The following is a 14,138-nucleotide window of genomic DNA, read 5'->3' as shown; positions in this document are numbered from 1 at the left end:
ACTTGCGTGCGGTCTTTTTGAAGAGCCAAAAGAAAAGCCTGACCATGAATTGTTGACACAATATTAAAATCTGCTCTGCAGTATTCGTCGCGCCCATACGCATGCCAAATGTTATAATACATATTGTTTCTTTTTAAAATTAACATTTCACCGAGTCGCTCAATTAGTGTGTTGCAGCGACTGCCCTTTAAGTGTAGATTACTCTTCATCGCAATTGTATGATGAAGGCAAACGTCATGATGGCACCGCTTAAGCATCAGTTTCGTGCCCCATTCCCACGGCTGCATTTCACTGCATTCAACTTTGTTTTGGCTGTTGACGGTTTTACTAACCTTGCGATACGGGCAGGGATGGGCAGTATTTTAAATACAAGTATATGAAATACGTATTTGAAGTGCCATGTGTATTTTGCATTTCTATTTAATTACAAATTGGGTAATGTATTTGACGTGTGTATTTAAATAATAAAACGTGGGTATTTCAAATACAATTGTATTTAAATACAATTTTGTGGGCAAAATACATCGCTCAAATTTATTCTCACTGTCCAGAACAGGAAGAAAACTACGCTCTGCACCGAATGCAGTGTCTCTCAATTAAGCACAAGCGTTTAGTGACTTTGTGATGACGGTGCTAGTCCAGGGCAAGAATAGTGACAAAATCGACGTTCACAGGCAGACTGCCTAAATAAGTGCCTGTGACAACTTGCGATGCTTTACAGCCTGCTTTCCATCCATATTTTTCCCTCGAACATTCTAAATGCGCGGGTCGTCCAGATTTTCGCAAGTGGCGCGAGCTGCAACGATAAAACGTTCTCTAGCTAGTGCTGCGGGTTTTGGTCGTCTCGGTTCTTTGTTGGTCTATACCAAAATGTAATCGATAAGAAAATCTGCTGCTTGAAGCTCTGTACTTTTTTCACCTATTACAACCAAGCTGATTACATTTTTTGGGGATTATATTTCTATTACGTCATAAGAGCCTCGCGCACTAACTCCCTAGTGTGCGATGCAAAATTAAAATGAGTTACCCAGAAACCCGTTGCAGGTGCCCTGAAGCCGCTGACGCATATTTTGAGGAATGTATCTGGGAAAGTATTTGGAGGGGACCAAATACATTTGGTTGTATTTGTATCTCGTACTTAAATGCTTTTTTTGGAAATGTAATTAGATTTGTATTTAAACACATTTTGATGAAGTATTTTGTCATTGTATTTCGATACATATTTGCATGTATTTTGCCCATCCCTGGATACGGGTTATTACAATTACAATGCTGACCGCTGTGCTTTGCGTCAATTTGGTGCGAAAACAGTAAAGCCACTTAACGTTTCTCATAAATATCATATGTATTTCTGCACAGCTTGTGGAATTATTATTTTGTTGTGAACAACTGGCGTCCTTCAAGATGAGCATGTAATGAAGCTTTTTTTTTCTTTTTGTCTTTAGGGAACAAGAAATCTGTACGGGACACATCCGTTTTATCTGGGGCTTGAAGAAGATGGCAAGAGCCACGGTGTCTTCCTGCACAACAGCAACTCAATGGGTGAGCTAAACAGCGAGGCGGTTATTACCGCCTCATAATAGATTTAATAAAATTATTTTTAAAAAAAATTCAAAAAAGAAAGATAAAGCTGTTTCGCTGTAGACAATTTCCCATGAACCAAGAGTATGTTTACACGCCCCTTGATTAGAGCGTGGTTTCGTGTTCCTTGACGTGTCTACGTTTGCCGTTCATTTTGGCAGTAAACTCTGCCTAAATTGCGGGAAAAAATATTTTCACTGCGCTTAGCCAAAAAAAAAAAAATTCTCTCTCTTCGCGACGTTATATATCTACGTGTGGTTACATCTTTCCGTAAAAGTACATAGCTGTCTAAAAATTACCCCCGGAGGCAAACATTCCATTCCACGATAAAAAAATACAAGGTCGGCGAGATAAATCCGAAAAATTCACCATATTAATGTAAACACACAGAGGCAGAAGAAAACATTATTACTGGTCGTTTTTTCTGCATTGTCCTGTCTGCCGTAACGACTCCCTGACTGACAGATTCTCTGAAAATCTTAGCAATGCTGTAAACTTGTGTCGTCTTGTAGCCTTAGCAAGCAATGATTTGCTTAGACCACTTTCAGGCGCAAAGCGAATCAAATATTGCTGCCCTCCGGTCTTATTTTGTGCTCATTTTATAGAAAGTCGCGAATTGTTTATTAGGCTGTAGTTCACTGTCAAATCAAGCGGCCGCAAAAACGAAATATGGCCGGTTAGCTGCTCTGTCTTGTTTAGAAAAAAAAAAAAACTGGAAAACGTCCGGATTTATACAGGCGAACCTGTAAAACACTATGCATTAAGTCATATCTGCGATCTACATGACTATTACTCGATGTCCCTTAATCTCTACGCAGGGCGCGTTCAGTTTAGAAATATTGCCTAGGCATCATCAACTGCAGCACACATTGCTTTCCAAACGCCGCTCCGTGTCTATATAGCGCAAACAATAAATAATATTTTTGCGAAGCTGTCGTGCGACTCTTTCGGCCCCTGGTTACCGACCAGTGGAAAGTGAACATAATGTTTTGCTTAGACGCAATAGGTCGCTCGAGAACACCAAGGTTATCTGACTTGACCGAGGCGTATGATGCATTCATGGGTTTCTTTCACAATAGTTGGTCCTCGCAGCGACCCTTAATAAGTGTCCTATAAAAGCACAGTAGTGCGCTCTAAAGGAACACCATGATCCCATATCTCTTTTTCTCTGTCCGTCCATTCGTTCGTCCGTCTCCGCATTTTCTAGGCATATTTAGCGGGGAAATTAAAATCATGCGACGTTAGGGTAACCCCTGACACCGACGCTGATATTGCGATGTCACCGTATGTGGACACGTCCCGTGAAGTCAGATCACATAACGTCAATTTTTTCGATAAATGTTGTTGGAAAATGGTATGTGCCGTCATGGTATAAATTGCGACACCCCCAAGTGAAAGTTTAAATTGTAGTTTCTCTCTAAATGTAACGGAAAGAGTGATGAGATGCAACGTCAGCTCGTATGAAGACGTGCAACTTGACCGTGACGTCAAGTCAGGTGACCAAGTCAAATAACCTAAGGTCAAGCAACGCTATGACTTCCCAATTTACGCGTCGCATTCATGTGGGAAGTTAAGCAAGTAGATATTTCGCTCCCCTTTCGGAGTCGGCTGTCTAATATTTTCCAACGAAATTTAAAAAATATCGTGTCTTAAACTCCGCGTTTTATGGATTATGGGACTTTGAAGATAAGGGTTACTGCAATGGTAATTTTACATATCAGATTAAGTGAACAAACATGGCTGTTGCTTTTCCAGAGGTGGTGTTGCAACCTGCACCGGCAGCCACATTCCGGGCCATCGGCGGCATCCTGGACATATTTGTCTTCGTCGGCCCGACTCCGGCCAAAGTGGTGCAGCAGTACCAGAACGTGGTCGGCTTTCCCGCCATGCCCCCCTACTGGGGCCTCGGCTTTCACCTGTGCCGTTTCGGGTACGGGACTCTCAACAGGACCCGCTTTATAATGGAGAAGAACATCGAAGCTGGGATTCCTCTGGTAAGCATGCCGGAGTTTCACCGGAACTTGATGTCAATGAAAGCCTCTTTCCATGGTAGACAGACAGCTTCTGAAAATGAATCGCGACGTTGCGCTTTCAGTTTATGTTGCTGTCGAACTTGCACTCTTATGTTATCCCCTCTGTCTTTTTTTTTTCTTATTTTTTCTTCGGCCCATTTTGCGTTTTTTTTTCTTTTTTTTTTAAATTGAAACGTCGATATAGGTTGCTACTCGCGAATACTAGAACCACAAGAAGTATATGGTTATCATATAAAGTGGATCTAGCGTAGAGTACAGTAAATGGGACGATGGTTTCTTTATTTGATTTTTCCGAACACTCGTTCTTTTCCAGACGAAAAATTGTGGGGAATTAGAGCACTTGTACAGACGCCGGTGAAGGTTTCTGGAACACGTGCCAAAAAAAAAATGACTTGCTTCGCCTTCTGACAGTGCCCGGAAGCTCCCAAAACTCATGCTTTGATGTGCTTCCTTTTCATGCTCGCTGTAACGTTTTTTGTTTTTTGTTTTTTTTACTGGCTTTTATTTGATGCTTACGAGATAACAGAAACCGGCGCAAGGTGTATCCGGTATACGAAGGCGGAAGCTTTGCCATCCATCGTGATGGATTATGCAGACAGGCGGCACGACGGCTGGCTAAGCGGAATTTTTCGCCGGTTCCGGTTATCTCATTTGCGTGTGACTAAAGTCAGTAATAAAAAAGAAAAAAAAATCGTTACTTTCAAGCACGAAAGGACGCCCATGCGCAAACCGCTTTTACCTGAGAACGGCGACGTGCTGTCAGAAGACGCAGCAAGTCATTTCCGCTGGCGCTCCCGTGTCAAATAGGTTGCTGCCAACAGTAAAACAAAGCAAAAAAAAAACTATATTACTTTTGTGTCGGTATCGGCTAGGCGTCTTAGCTGACAGCTTGGTAGTTTTGCGCTCCCTGGCTCGTGTTTAGGTCCAGCGGGAGGCAGAGATATTTGTAGTAACCTCACCAATCGATCCCAGAAAGTACTGTACTACACACAAACACTTACAATTTTCCTGAGCTTGAAGCTTCTCGACCACTTAGGCCACTCAATAAACGAGGCTGAACCAGCCCAGGATGTTGTCACTTCTTAATAGGCGTCGGGTGGTACAGCTACCACTTTATTTCTAGGCCTCTGTATTCAATTTATTTCCCGGAGCTTTGGGTAGGTAATATTTTATGTAAGAAAATATTAGGGTTCTCGACTTGTGCCCCTGACCATTGGAGACGGGTTTGCGCAGCTATACATAGCTGTGTGCTTGACACATGTAATATACTATTTTCATCAACAATTAAAAATGTTCTAATCATACACACCGCTAAAAAAATGCATACCAGTTTTAGGACCCATATTCCATAAAACATTTCGAAAGACCCATAAGAAGAAAAATATCAAAATTATATAGTTTTTTGTTTTGTGGATTTGGCAATATTATTATTTCCATGGAATTTCCTGTATGTTATGCAGGTATCACAGGCCTGAAGAAAAAAAAAATATATTGCCGGCAGCCTAAGTCAAGTTAATTTATTTAAATTAACAGTAATCGACCGATCTCACCAAACATTCTCGCATACGTGAGGCGGTTATAACGTTAGTTCACACAAGGCAGGGGGCAGTGTTCGAGACGTCTTGCGCCGTTTCGTGATCTGCTCGCGCAGGGCTCCAGTATGTTTATCGCGTGTGCTCAAATACTGAAGTTAACTCAATGCATTGCGCCGGCGGTGGAATAGTCAAACTGTCCGGTGAGATCGGTCAGTGGTAAAATTATTAAAATCAAGTGGAAGAAAACAATGCGCAGTATCTGCCATCTGACCTCACTGGAAATGTAGGGTAGACACCCGCGGCTGAGTCTTAAATTGAATGTGGGTGTTTTTATTATTGAAAATTCGCATTGAATATCGTGTTGTTCTTTAACAAAGCACTGCATATGGATCGTATGGGTCAAGTAATCTTTTTCAACAGGGATGTAAAAAAAAAACGCATGGACGAAAGGTTGCAGTCAGAAAGAAACTTGGAAGTAACCTCCTGAAAGCTTCAGAATGAAAGTCTACGTGTCCAGTCTCTTATTTCAAATTATTTAAAATTATCAAAAGCATAAGCTTTTGATAATTCCTTTTTTTTTTTTTGATACGTCAGAGATAAACCATACCCAGTTGTGGTCTACCGGTAAAATTGTGGGGGATTGAAATCAAGCATCTTGGAATGTGATTCTTGACTTCCAGGACACGCAGTGGAACGACATTGATTACATGGTACGGCAGAACGACTTCACCTACGACGACGAAAGGTTCAACGGCCTCCCAGACTTTGTGAATGATCTGCACGCTGGTGGCCGCCACTACGTCGTAATTGTGGTGAGTGGTGGAAAGTGAAACATGTGTGGAAAAAAGATTTTATATATATATATATATATATATATATATATGAACTTAACGTGGCGATCAGCCAGTACTCGAAGTGTATATTTCCCTATGTACACGATGTACTTGTTATTCAAAGCAAGCACCCGCCATCATGTTTCTTTTTTTCACTTGAAATTACACACCTCATGAAAAAATAACCACTGTTGCGCTTAATTCTTTTTCAAGGGCACTAAAATCGTCAAACACCAGGGTTGTGCCGAACTTTCGAGTCGGCGAAGAAAGCGAGAATTAATTGTCGTGACAGGCCAATCGGTGCGCTCCGTCAACTTCGGCTTCAACTTTGGGTTTCACGAGTTTTAGAGGCCGAGGGCAGTAATCTTAGTCGTAAAGTTTAGTGCCCGTCTGTATGTGCTCCGATAAAAATGCAAATTAAACACCAATGTCCTGTTAGCGCTAACAATGTCGCGCCCTACACGTAGCAAACTTTAACAACGCCTTGTTAGAAGAAGACGTAAATAGCCAAGAAACTTATTAATCTACATAAAAATAAACGAAACCTACAGATTCTTAAAGGACGACTATTAATTGATTAATGGAAGAGAACTAACTATAGAAACCGATGTTCTGCACTGCCTTTTCATAAATAAGATGTTTCAAAAAGTAAAAAAAAAAGCAGCTACCTGACAGAAATCGGTTGATTAATGTGCGGCTACTTCTACATGAGTATTTCAGGTAAAATTTGTTTCGTTATGTTTTAAATAACGCAACAATGGAGAGTTATAAAACAATTTATATGAACACGAGCTCTCAGTCTGATGCCTAGGAGCGTGTAAAAAGAACACATTTAGTACAGCGGGACGCAAAAGCATACGCAAGCAGTTTCAGCGCCTGCTAGAGGGGTCCACGCAATCTGCTCCGAACAAACCGAGGTGGTATTCCAGCGAGCGAATTCGATACAGTAAACATCGTCGCTACAAAAACGTTGGTAATCTCTTAACATGCTGGTCTGCTGCGAATGTGTTTTAATTTTCATTGTAATTACACCGCCACCAGTTCGAGGTAGGGTTCACATGGTATAGCTCGCTGCTTTGTGTTCGTGTGTCTATGATTGGATGGAGCAAATCAGTCCTAGGTAGAAGTGCAGTGTCAGGACGCTATTTTTTTTTTCTTTGTGGGTTGGAGTTCACCTTGCTAAACCAATCATCCCCAGCAAAAAGCTAAGAATCAATGGGCAATCACTGTGCGTGATTGGTTTAGTTGCCGATTGCAAACCCACACATATATTAAATGCCGTGACGCTGCACTTTAAGCAATGCTTGATTGGCTGCACACGATTAAAGCGCAAACTGCGGCGGGACTTAAGGGTCTTTTTTTTAAGTTCTGGCCAAGAAGAAAATATAACGAAAAGTTTCGTATATTTAACACCCATTTGTTGCTCAACAAATATATAACAGAGTTGAAATGGAGCTCAGAGTGGATACGCTCCTCGAGCTTCGATGTCATAAAAGTATTAAGTATATTAGGCCTAACTAAAGTTTTGCAATTTCAATAAAGGAATACTTGTAGTGCCGCTTCTGGGAAACAACGTTGAAATCGAAAAACACCCAGTAACCGTAACGCTTCCTTCAGGATCCTGCTGTGAGTGGTTCTGAGCCACCTGGAACGTACCCCCCTTACGACCAGGGCATGGAAATGGACATCTTTGTGAAAAACATGTCCGGAGGCGTGGTCTATGCAAAGGTCAGTAACAAAAATAGCCGTTGGGAGGTTTCACGTGACTCACTTCCTGCTCGGAATCTCGCCGGACACGATGTTGATGAACTTTATCTGTTCATGCGCGGAGCTGGCGTTTTCTATCTCGGTCGAGTATTTTAGTATCATGATTGACTGCATCTGCCGGAGTAGTCAGCGGCACGAAGGAGCATCATCTGATACTCGATTTTAGGTACATACCGGTCTTTATTCGTACAGCGTATGGGTCGGCGATCGAAAAGGACTTGTTGGCGGCCATAATGGCTCCAGTAGATGCCGACCGCAAGATTCCTAAAGGAAACAAGTTGTAATAAACTTAAATTTATGCAACCAAAATACGTCCACTATATTAATTTCTGATTTATTTTGTCGACGGAGCCATTCGCCATGCTTTCGTTGTCCAACAACACCAAACACGGCGCCAATAACTAAGCATCTGCCTCTATGCAAATCGCTAAAGTGGCGGACACTCATTCTCAGTATGCCGGAACGTGGCTTACCGGGAAAAAAAAGCGGTTTTCTGGAACCAACCTTTTGGTTCATAGTGCTGTAAATATAATACCCTTGTCAGAGGGACATTTTAACGCCCTATAAAACAAGCGCGTTTATAAAATCGGCGAACAAGCGCGCGCCGTATAGGGCACTTGCGCACTCAACATCGCATGCTGATTGGTAGATTTTTTAAAGGAGGTTAGTAAAAAGAACCTTTAGTACGCCGTCTGGCAGAGGCAGAAAGCACTTAACACAGCCGCAAAGCAACAAAAACGTGACCATAAAAACTTGGGGAATACTTAAGCTTGGCCTTTAAGAGTGGAATGCAATAGGGTGATCGGTTTTTGCTTGCAAAGCCTTCTGATACAGACGTGTGGTCGTTGCTCTGCCGTGCAATCATATTGTTTACGTCGTCTAGCCGGTGGCGTCACGTGTGACGTGACGCCACACGTGGCAGTGATGTCATAACCTTATTGATCATCTAAATCTGTCGGAACCATTTTCGCTGAATCTGGAAGAATGTATTTTTCGGCTAGATTTGACGGGAAAATTTTCCGCTAAACTGACCTTAAAATTTTTTGATGAATTTGTGGTGGAAATTTTCCCGCCAAGTTTTGCGGATTGATTTCGTAATGCAAAGCGTGCAGCCGCGCGTGACGTCACGTGTGACACGCGTGGCGGTGAGCGTTGCATTATGGGATTCTTCGCTCCCGCCGACGCCGGCGCCGGATTTTCTGGGAGACGAGCTCCTAAACGCTAAAGCGTTAAAATTGCTTTTGAAGACAACCCCTTTAGTTTATATAACATACATGCGTAACTTCAAGCGCTATATGAACAGAGCAGGCCTATTGTCCCCATAATAGAAGTTCATTTGTAGTACACCAAAATTGGAGAACCTGAGGCCCATCTCTCTCACTTCATGTATTGGGAAGCTGTTCGAGCACGTGATACTCAACCGGCTCCAGCCATACGTCGAGAACAACAACCTCCTACCACCGGCAATCTTCGGCTTTCGTCCGCACCTCAGTACGCAAGACATCCTCCTCCAACTACTCGAGGATATCAATCAACAAGTCTCCGCTCACAGCACTAGGGCCATCGTGACGCTGGATCTGAAGGGGGCATTTGACAATGTGAGTCACGACATCATACTTACCAATCTCAGTGATCTAAACTGTGGTCAAGGAACCTTTGCTTACATTCAAGCATTTTTACAAAACCGCACCGCCACGAACGGCATTGGCGACCTTCGTACCCAACCCCTCCCCACTCCCAACAGGGGAACGTCACAAGGAGCGGTTTTGTCGCCTATGTTGTTAAATGTGGCGATGATGAAGCTCCCTGCCCAACTCGCAGAAATAGAGCGTGTCTATCGCGCCCTCTACGCCGATGATATTACTATCTGGGCCACCTCCGGCTCTGACGTGGTTCAACGGTATGCACGTGGTGGGGGTCTTCAATGTGCGCCTGAAAAATCGCAGCTGCTCATTGTAAAGAAGAAATGCCGGAACATTCCTTATGATCCGCCACAGCTTACTCTCACACTCGAGAATCAAGTCATTCCGCAAGTGATATGCGTTAGGATTCTCGGCCTCTTTTTCCAACAAGACGGCGCAGGATCACACGCGCTTCAACGTCTTACGCATACCACGAATCAAATCCTTCGTATGATGGGACGAATTTCCAACAGACGACACGGCCTGAAAGAGGAAGACGCTACCCGTCTCATCCAGGCAGTCATCATTAGCCGTGTAACCTACTCTGCCCCCTATCTGGCCCTCAAACCTCGGGAACGAGAAAAACTCGAAGTACTGACTCGCCGGTCTTATAAACAAGCCCTCGGTCTTCCACCCGGAACCTCGACACCACGTCTCTTGTCTCTCGGCATTCACAATAACATCGAAGAGCACATCGAAGCACACCTCACAGGTCAACGCGAACGTCTCAAGCTAACACCTGCAGGCAGGCAGGTTCTAACTCGTCTGGGCTATCCAATTCAAAACCTGGGCCACAGTGAAACGATTCACCCCACTGCTGCTTATCGCACCAAAATTTCAGTTGCCCCAATACCCAAAAACATGCACCCGAGTTCCATCAGGGGAGACGACAGGCTCGCGCCCGCACTCTTCAGAAGAAACTTCAATATGCCCGCCACGTCAGATACACTGACGCCGCCAGTTACCGGAGTCGACTCGCCATGGCTGTCAGCGTAATCGACGGAGACATGCGAGAAGTGACCACCGCGACCGTTCCTACCTCCCTCCCACTCGAGGCAGAAGAAGCGGCGATAGCGCTCGCTATCACGTCCACCCCACACTCTCAACAAAAGGGTAGTCGTAGGTGCTACACTTGGGGTAGTCAGAAGCCGTCACAGATATCGCTACCCCCCCCCCCCCCCCCTTCGTTATACTAACAACTCCATGGGCAGTTACACGGCACGCAATCAGCAGGTAATCACAGTGAGCACCCCCAAAAGCAACATGGCGGCTGGCGAGCGACAGTGGAGCAATACGAGTAAGGCCTAGCGACCTAGACTGCGTTTTGCTAAAATACGATTCTCAAGGGCGTACGCCCGTTCGCTGCCTTCCGTGCTCACAAAGCACTCCGAAACGCGCCTCGAATCACCGGCACCGCACCTAATACGAGTAGGGGCCACGATATGAGGGGGGGGGGGGGAGGGGGAGGGGGGGCGCATTCGAGGGAGTTTGTCCGCGATTGCTTTCGCGAGGCCGGCTGCATTTATTTCGCGGCCAGAACACATTCAAAGAAGGAAACAAAATAGCGACAAATGGAATCATGTCTTTATTGAACAGAGCATCTGCTTGCTGTGCTTGCCGCAAGTGATCCGGCGTTTTCGGTTGACAGCGGCGAGGCGAAGCATCACCGATTGAAGCGGCGTCGGTTCCGATCGTTCAACGCTCCTGCTCACCTGTTAGCATTCGTTATCCACTTTCAAGTCCCTGGTAATCCTCGCCGCGTCTGTGCATGCACTTGGCGCTATTCACCGCACGGAACACCCATTCAACTGGCTATGGGACTGATCCCATTTGGACGAGAGGCCGAGAACCGAACCAGACCGAAACCTTTGTGACTGCTACGTGGAGCCATGGAACGCCTCTTGTTTTTCGCTCAAATAAGTAGACACATAAACGCGCGACTCCTTGAATTGGGCGGCGACACGCGCCACCTAACGGACAGCGCTCAAACTAGAGAACTAAAGAAACCAGCAATTCTTGCTGTGAGCGCCTCGCCAGACAATGCCGTATGTACATATCCCACGCCACACTTTAATCATACGCGACATTCAGACATCACAGCATTTTATACATCAACGCATTCAGAAACAGCACAAGATACATCACATATTGACACTCTACATTCCTATACACACGTCTAGTTGACACCACCAGCTTATATACTGCTGTATTTTACGTAACCGATCAGGATGGTGACCACTGTCATATTTTGCATAAATACGAAAAGACTGTGCAAGATTTAGCCGTATATATTCGTTTCCTCTACTGCCCTTAGGAAAGCGCTCGTATCTCTAATGTAGGGCCATTGCAAAAGTGAACTGCAGGTTATAAATAAATTTGAATAGTTGCTACACGTCACATTTTGAACAGTTTCGTTTTCTCGCTTGCCTACACTTCAAGTATACAGAAGCCTGTTTAATTAATTGTATTAATTATCGAAACCAATTTATGCAATCACAACTTTCTGAACACTCTGATGCATTTTCTTTTCTCTTTTACATCTCCAGACTGACTTTAGCGGCGGTTCGGTACACGTTGAGTACACTGAGCACGCGCAGGTGATTTTAGCGAAGCCCGTCCGCCGGTCCTCCCCGAAGCGTTATTTCAGTTTTCTTCTTTTCGCTAAATATGCGTTCTATGGGGTCGCGCTCGCGCCAAGAGGGCAGTGCAGAATTGCTGCTTTCAGGCCCGTGCCTTCACCTGCAACTAACGCGAAATACGTATGCTAAATTATCTAAATCCTGGTTGAGACAGTAGTGTTTGACTGCGTGCGTCTGACTGCGTTGCGGCAGCAAGAAATCAGGACATCCCTGCTGCTTATATCGCGTGCCAAGATGAGTCCTTGAATTGGATTCCACGATTGAAACGAAGCACAGACGTGCCAGTGAGTGGCTTTCGGTTCTCGACGCAATGCTGTCAAACGCTAGTGTCTGAACCGGCCTTATTTGAAGCATTTTTTTATCGAGTATGCTCGATGAAATGTGCTAAATGAACCAGAGAAGGCGAATCATGTACCCCGAGACAGAGAAATAGTGAAATACACGGACATGATCCAAGATATCTGTGTACGTTCGTCCTGTCCGGCCTCAGTCGTGGTGTTCAATGCTTCATACTTCACTGCACTTGAAAGCAAAAAAATTGGGTACGACAGGCGCGCAAGTTCGGCGGAACCGAGGAGGCCAGTTGCAACCGATCTGCACGCAGAACTAGGATGCTATGTTGCGCTTTTTGGACTCCCAGGAGACTAGGGAGAAGGAAGTGACGTCAACGACACTGCCAATGCAGATTGGATGTTGACAGAAGAAAACGAAATCAACACTCAATCTGCGTTTGCTGTGTCGTTGACGTCACTTCCTTCTCCCTAGTCTCCTGGGAGTCCAAAAAGCGCAACATAGCCCCCCTGACCGATCACACCTTTATTGAGAGCACGCTCTTTACTGAACCGCACAATAAAAGACGACGAGAGTATGTCGTCCGGCGAACATTCAAATCAACTCACGCCTGTGCGTAGCTTCCTGTGCTTTTCTAGAGATTTGGTTAAAGGCCTCGGAGCACGACGCCAGCTGCCAGCTGTTTACTGCTGTACATGGTAAAACCCGCGACGGAACCGAAAAGGACAACCGCGATACTTTTTATCTGCCTCGGGTTTTAGCAGGTGCCTACCAAGGTTGCCTGTACTTGTTTGTTTTCTTTCAGTTTAGGCGAACTGAGCCACACGCTTGTTTCGACCGGTTCAAATTTGAAAAAATGATAACCAACGCACAAAGAAAACAAGTTTCAAGCACTTTTTGAGATTTTCGAAGTGACTTTCACTATTGAACGACTGCATGCACTTGAATGTTCAATTCAAGAGTTCATAAAACGTGACTACCCCATGCTTGTCACCTACCAACAGGGTGCTAACTCTCAATGGCTCGAGCCCAGTGTTAAGTAAGCCTGTGGGGAAGTTACAGCCGTCAAAACGCACAATGACGAGGGGGGGGGGGGAGGGGGCGCTCACGTTTTCTTAGAGTGCAGCTATCACATCTCTTCCAATAATTACTGACTCCCAGGCGTCTTGCCGTAGTTTTGTCAACGGTCGCCTCTCCAGATTCGCTCATCGAATTTTAACTAATCACCCCCCTGAACAACTCCCTACAGTATCCTTGATATGGACGCCGGGGCATAATTCCCTGAGCGGGAACGAACGCGCACACGCGTCAGCCCCAGCTTTAACCCTCCGGGCCCCGCCACCGCAGGAAGACCCATCCCTGGTCCCCATCCCGATCCCGCTTACGTATCGTGACATCCTTCAACATCTCCGATTGGGTCGCCGCACCCTTCCTCCGCCGCACAAATCTCTAACGAGGACGGACGCTGTAGGTTGGCGCATGTTGCAAACAAATACTTTCCCCACCTCAGCCTCTTACATGCCATGTACCCTACAGTATACCCCACAAACAAATGTCCCCTGTGCACCGAAAAGGCTTCATTATATCACATCAAGTGGGCATGCCCTAAGATTCAGGCTGCCCCCCCCGTTCCCAACCCAAACGCCGAGCAGTGGGAAGCTGCGCTGTCCAGCTGGGATCCGGACGACCAGCGTAATCTGGTCTCCCGGGCCCGTGCCGCAGCGTCAGCTAGAGGGGCCCTGGAATGAGGGCTCCTCTCGCCTCGGAAGAGCCAAAC

General features: G+C 45.3%; 1 protein-coding gene across 1 annotated transcript in view; it reads left to right on the top strand.

Annotated features, from left to right (window-relative positions):
- The first annotated feature begins 1,269 nt into the window (after nt 1–1,269).
- Nucleotides 1,270–14,138, top strand: part of LOC121833185 (lysosomal alpha-glucosidase-like) — a 56,350-nt gene continuing 43,481 nt past the window's right edge. Inside the window, exons 1-5 of the mRNA XM_042286300.1 lie at nt 1,270–1,299; nt 1,446–1,542; nt 3,337–3,575; nt 5,830–5,961; nt 7,600–7,710. Of these exons, the coding sequence (XP_042142234.1) occupies nt 1,270–1,299; nt 1,446–1,542; nt 3,337–3,575; nt 5,830–5,961; nt 7,600–7,710 (609 nt within the window). The remainder of the gene's footprint in view (nt 1,300–1,445; nt 1,543–3,336; nt 3,576–5,829; nt 5,962–7,599; nt 7,711–14,138) is intronic.

Source organism: Ixodes scapularis, unplaced genomic scaffold (genome assembly GCF_016920785.2).
Source record: "Ixodes scapularis isolate PalLabHiFi unplaced genomic scaffold, ASM1692078v2 PGA_scaffold7__128_contigs__length_106722199, whole genome shotgun sequence".
Lineage (NCBI taxonomy): Eukaryota > Metazoa > Arthropoda > Arachnida > Ixodida > Ixodidae > Ixodes > Ixodes scapularis.
Note: the sequence above shows the minus strand (reverse complement) of the source record. Positions and strands in the feature narration are given on the sequence as shown.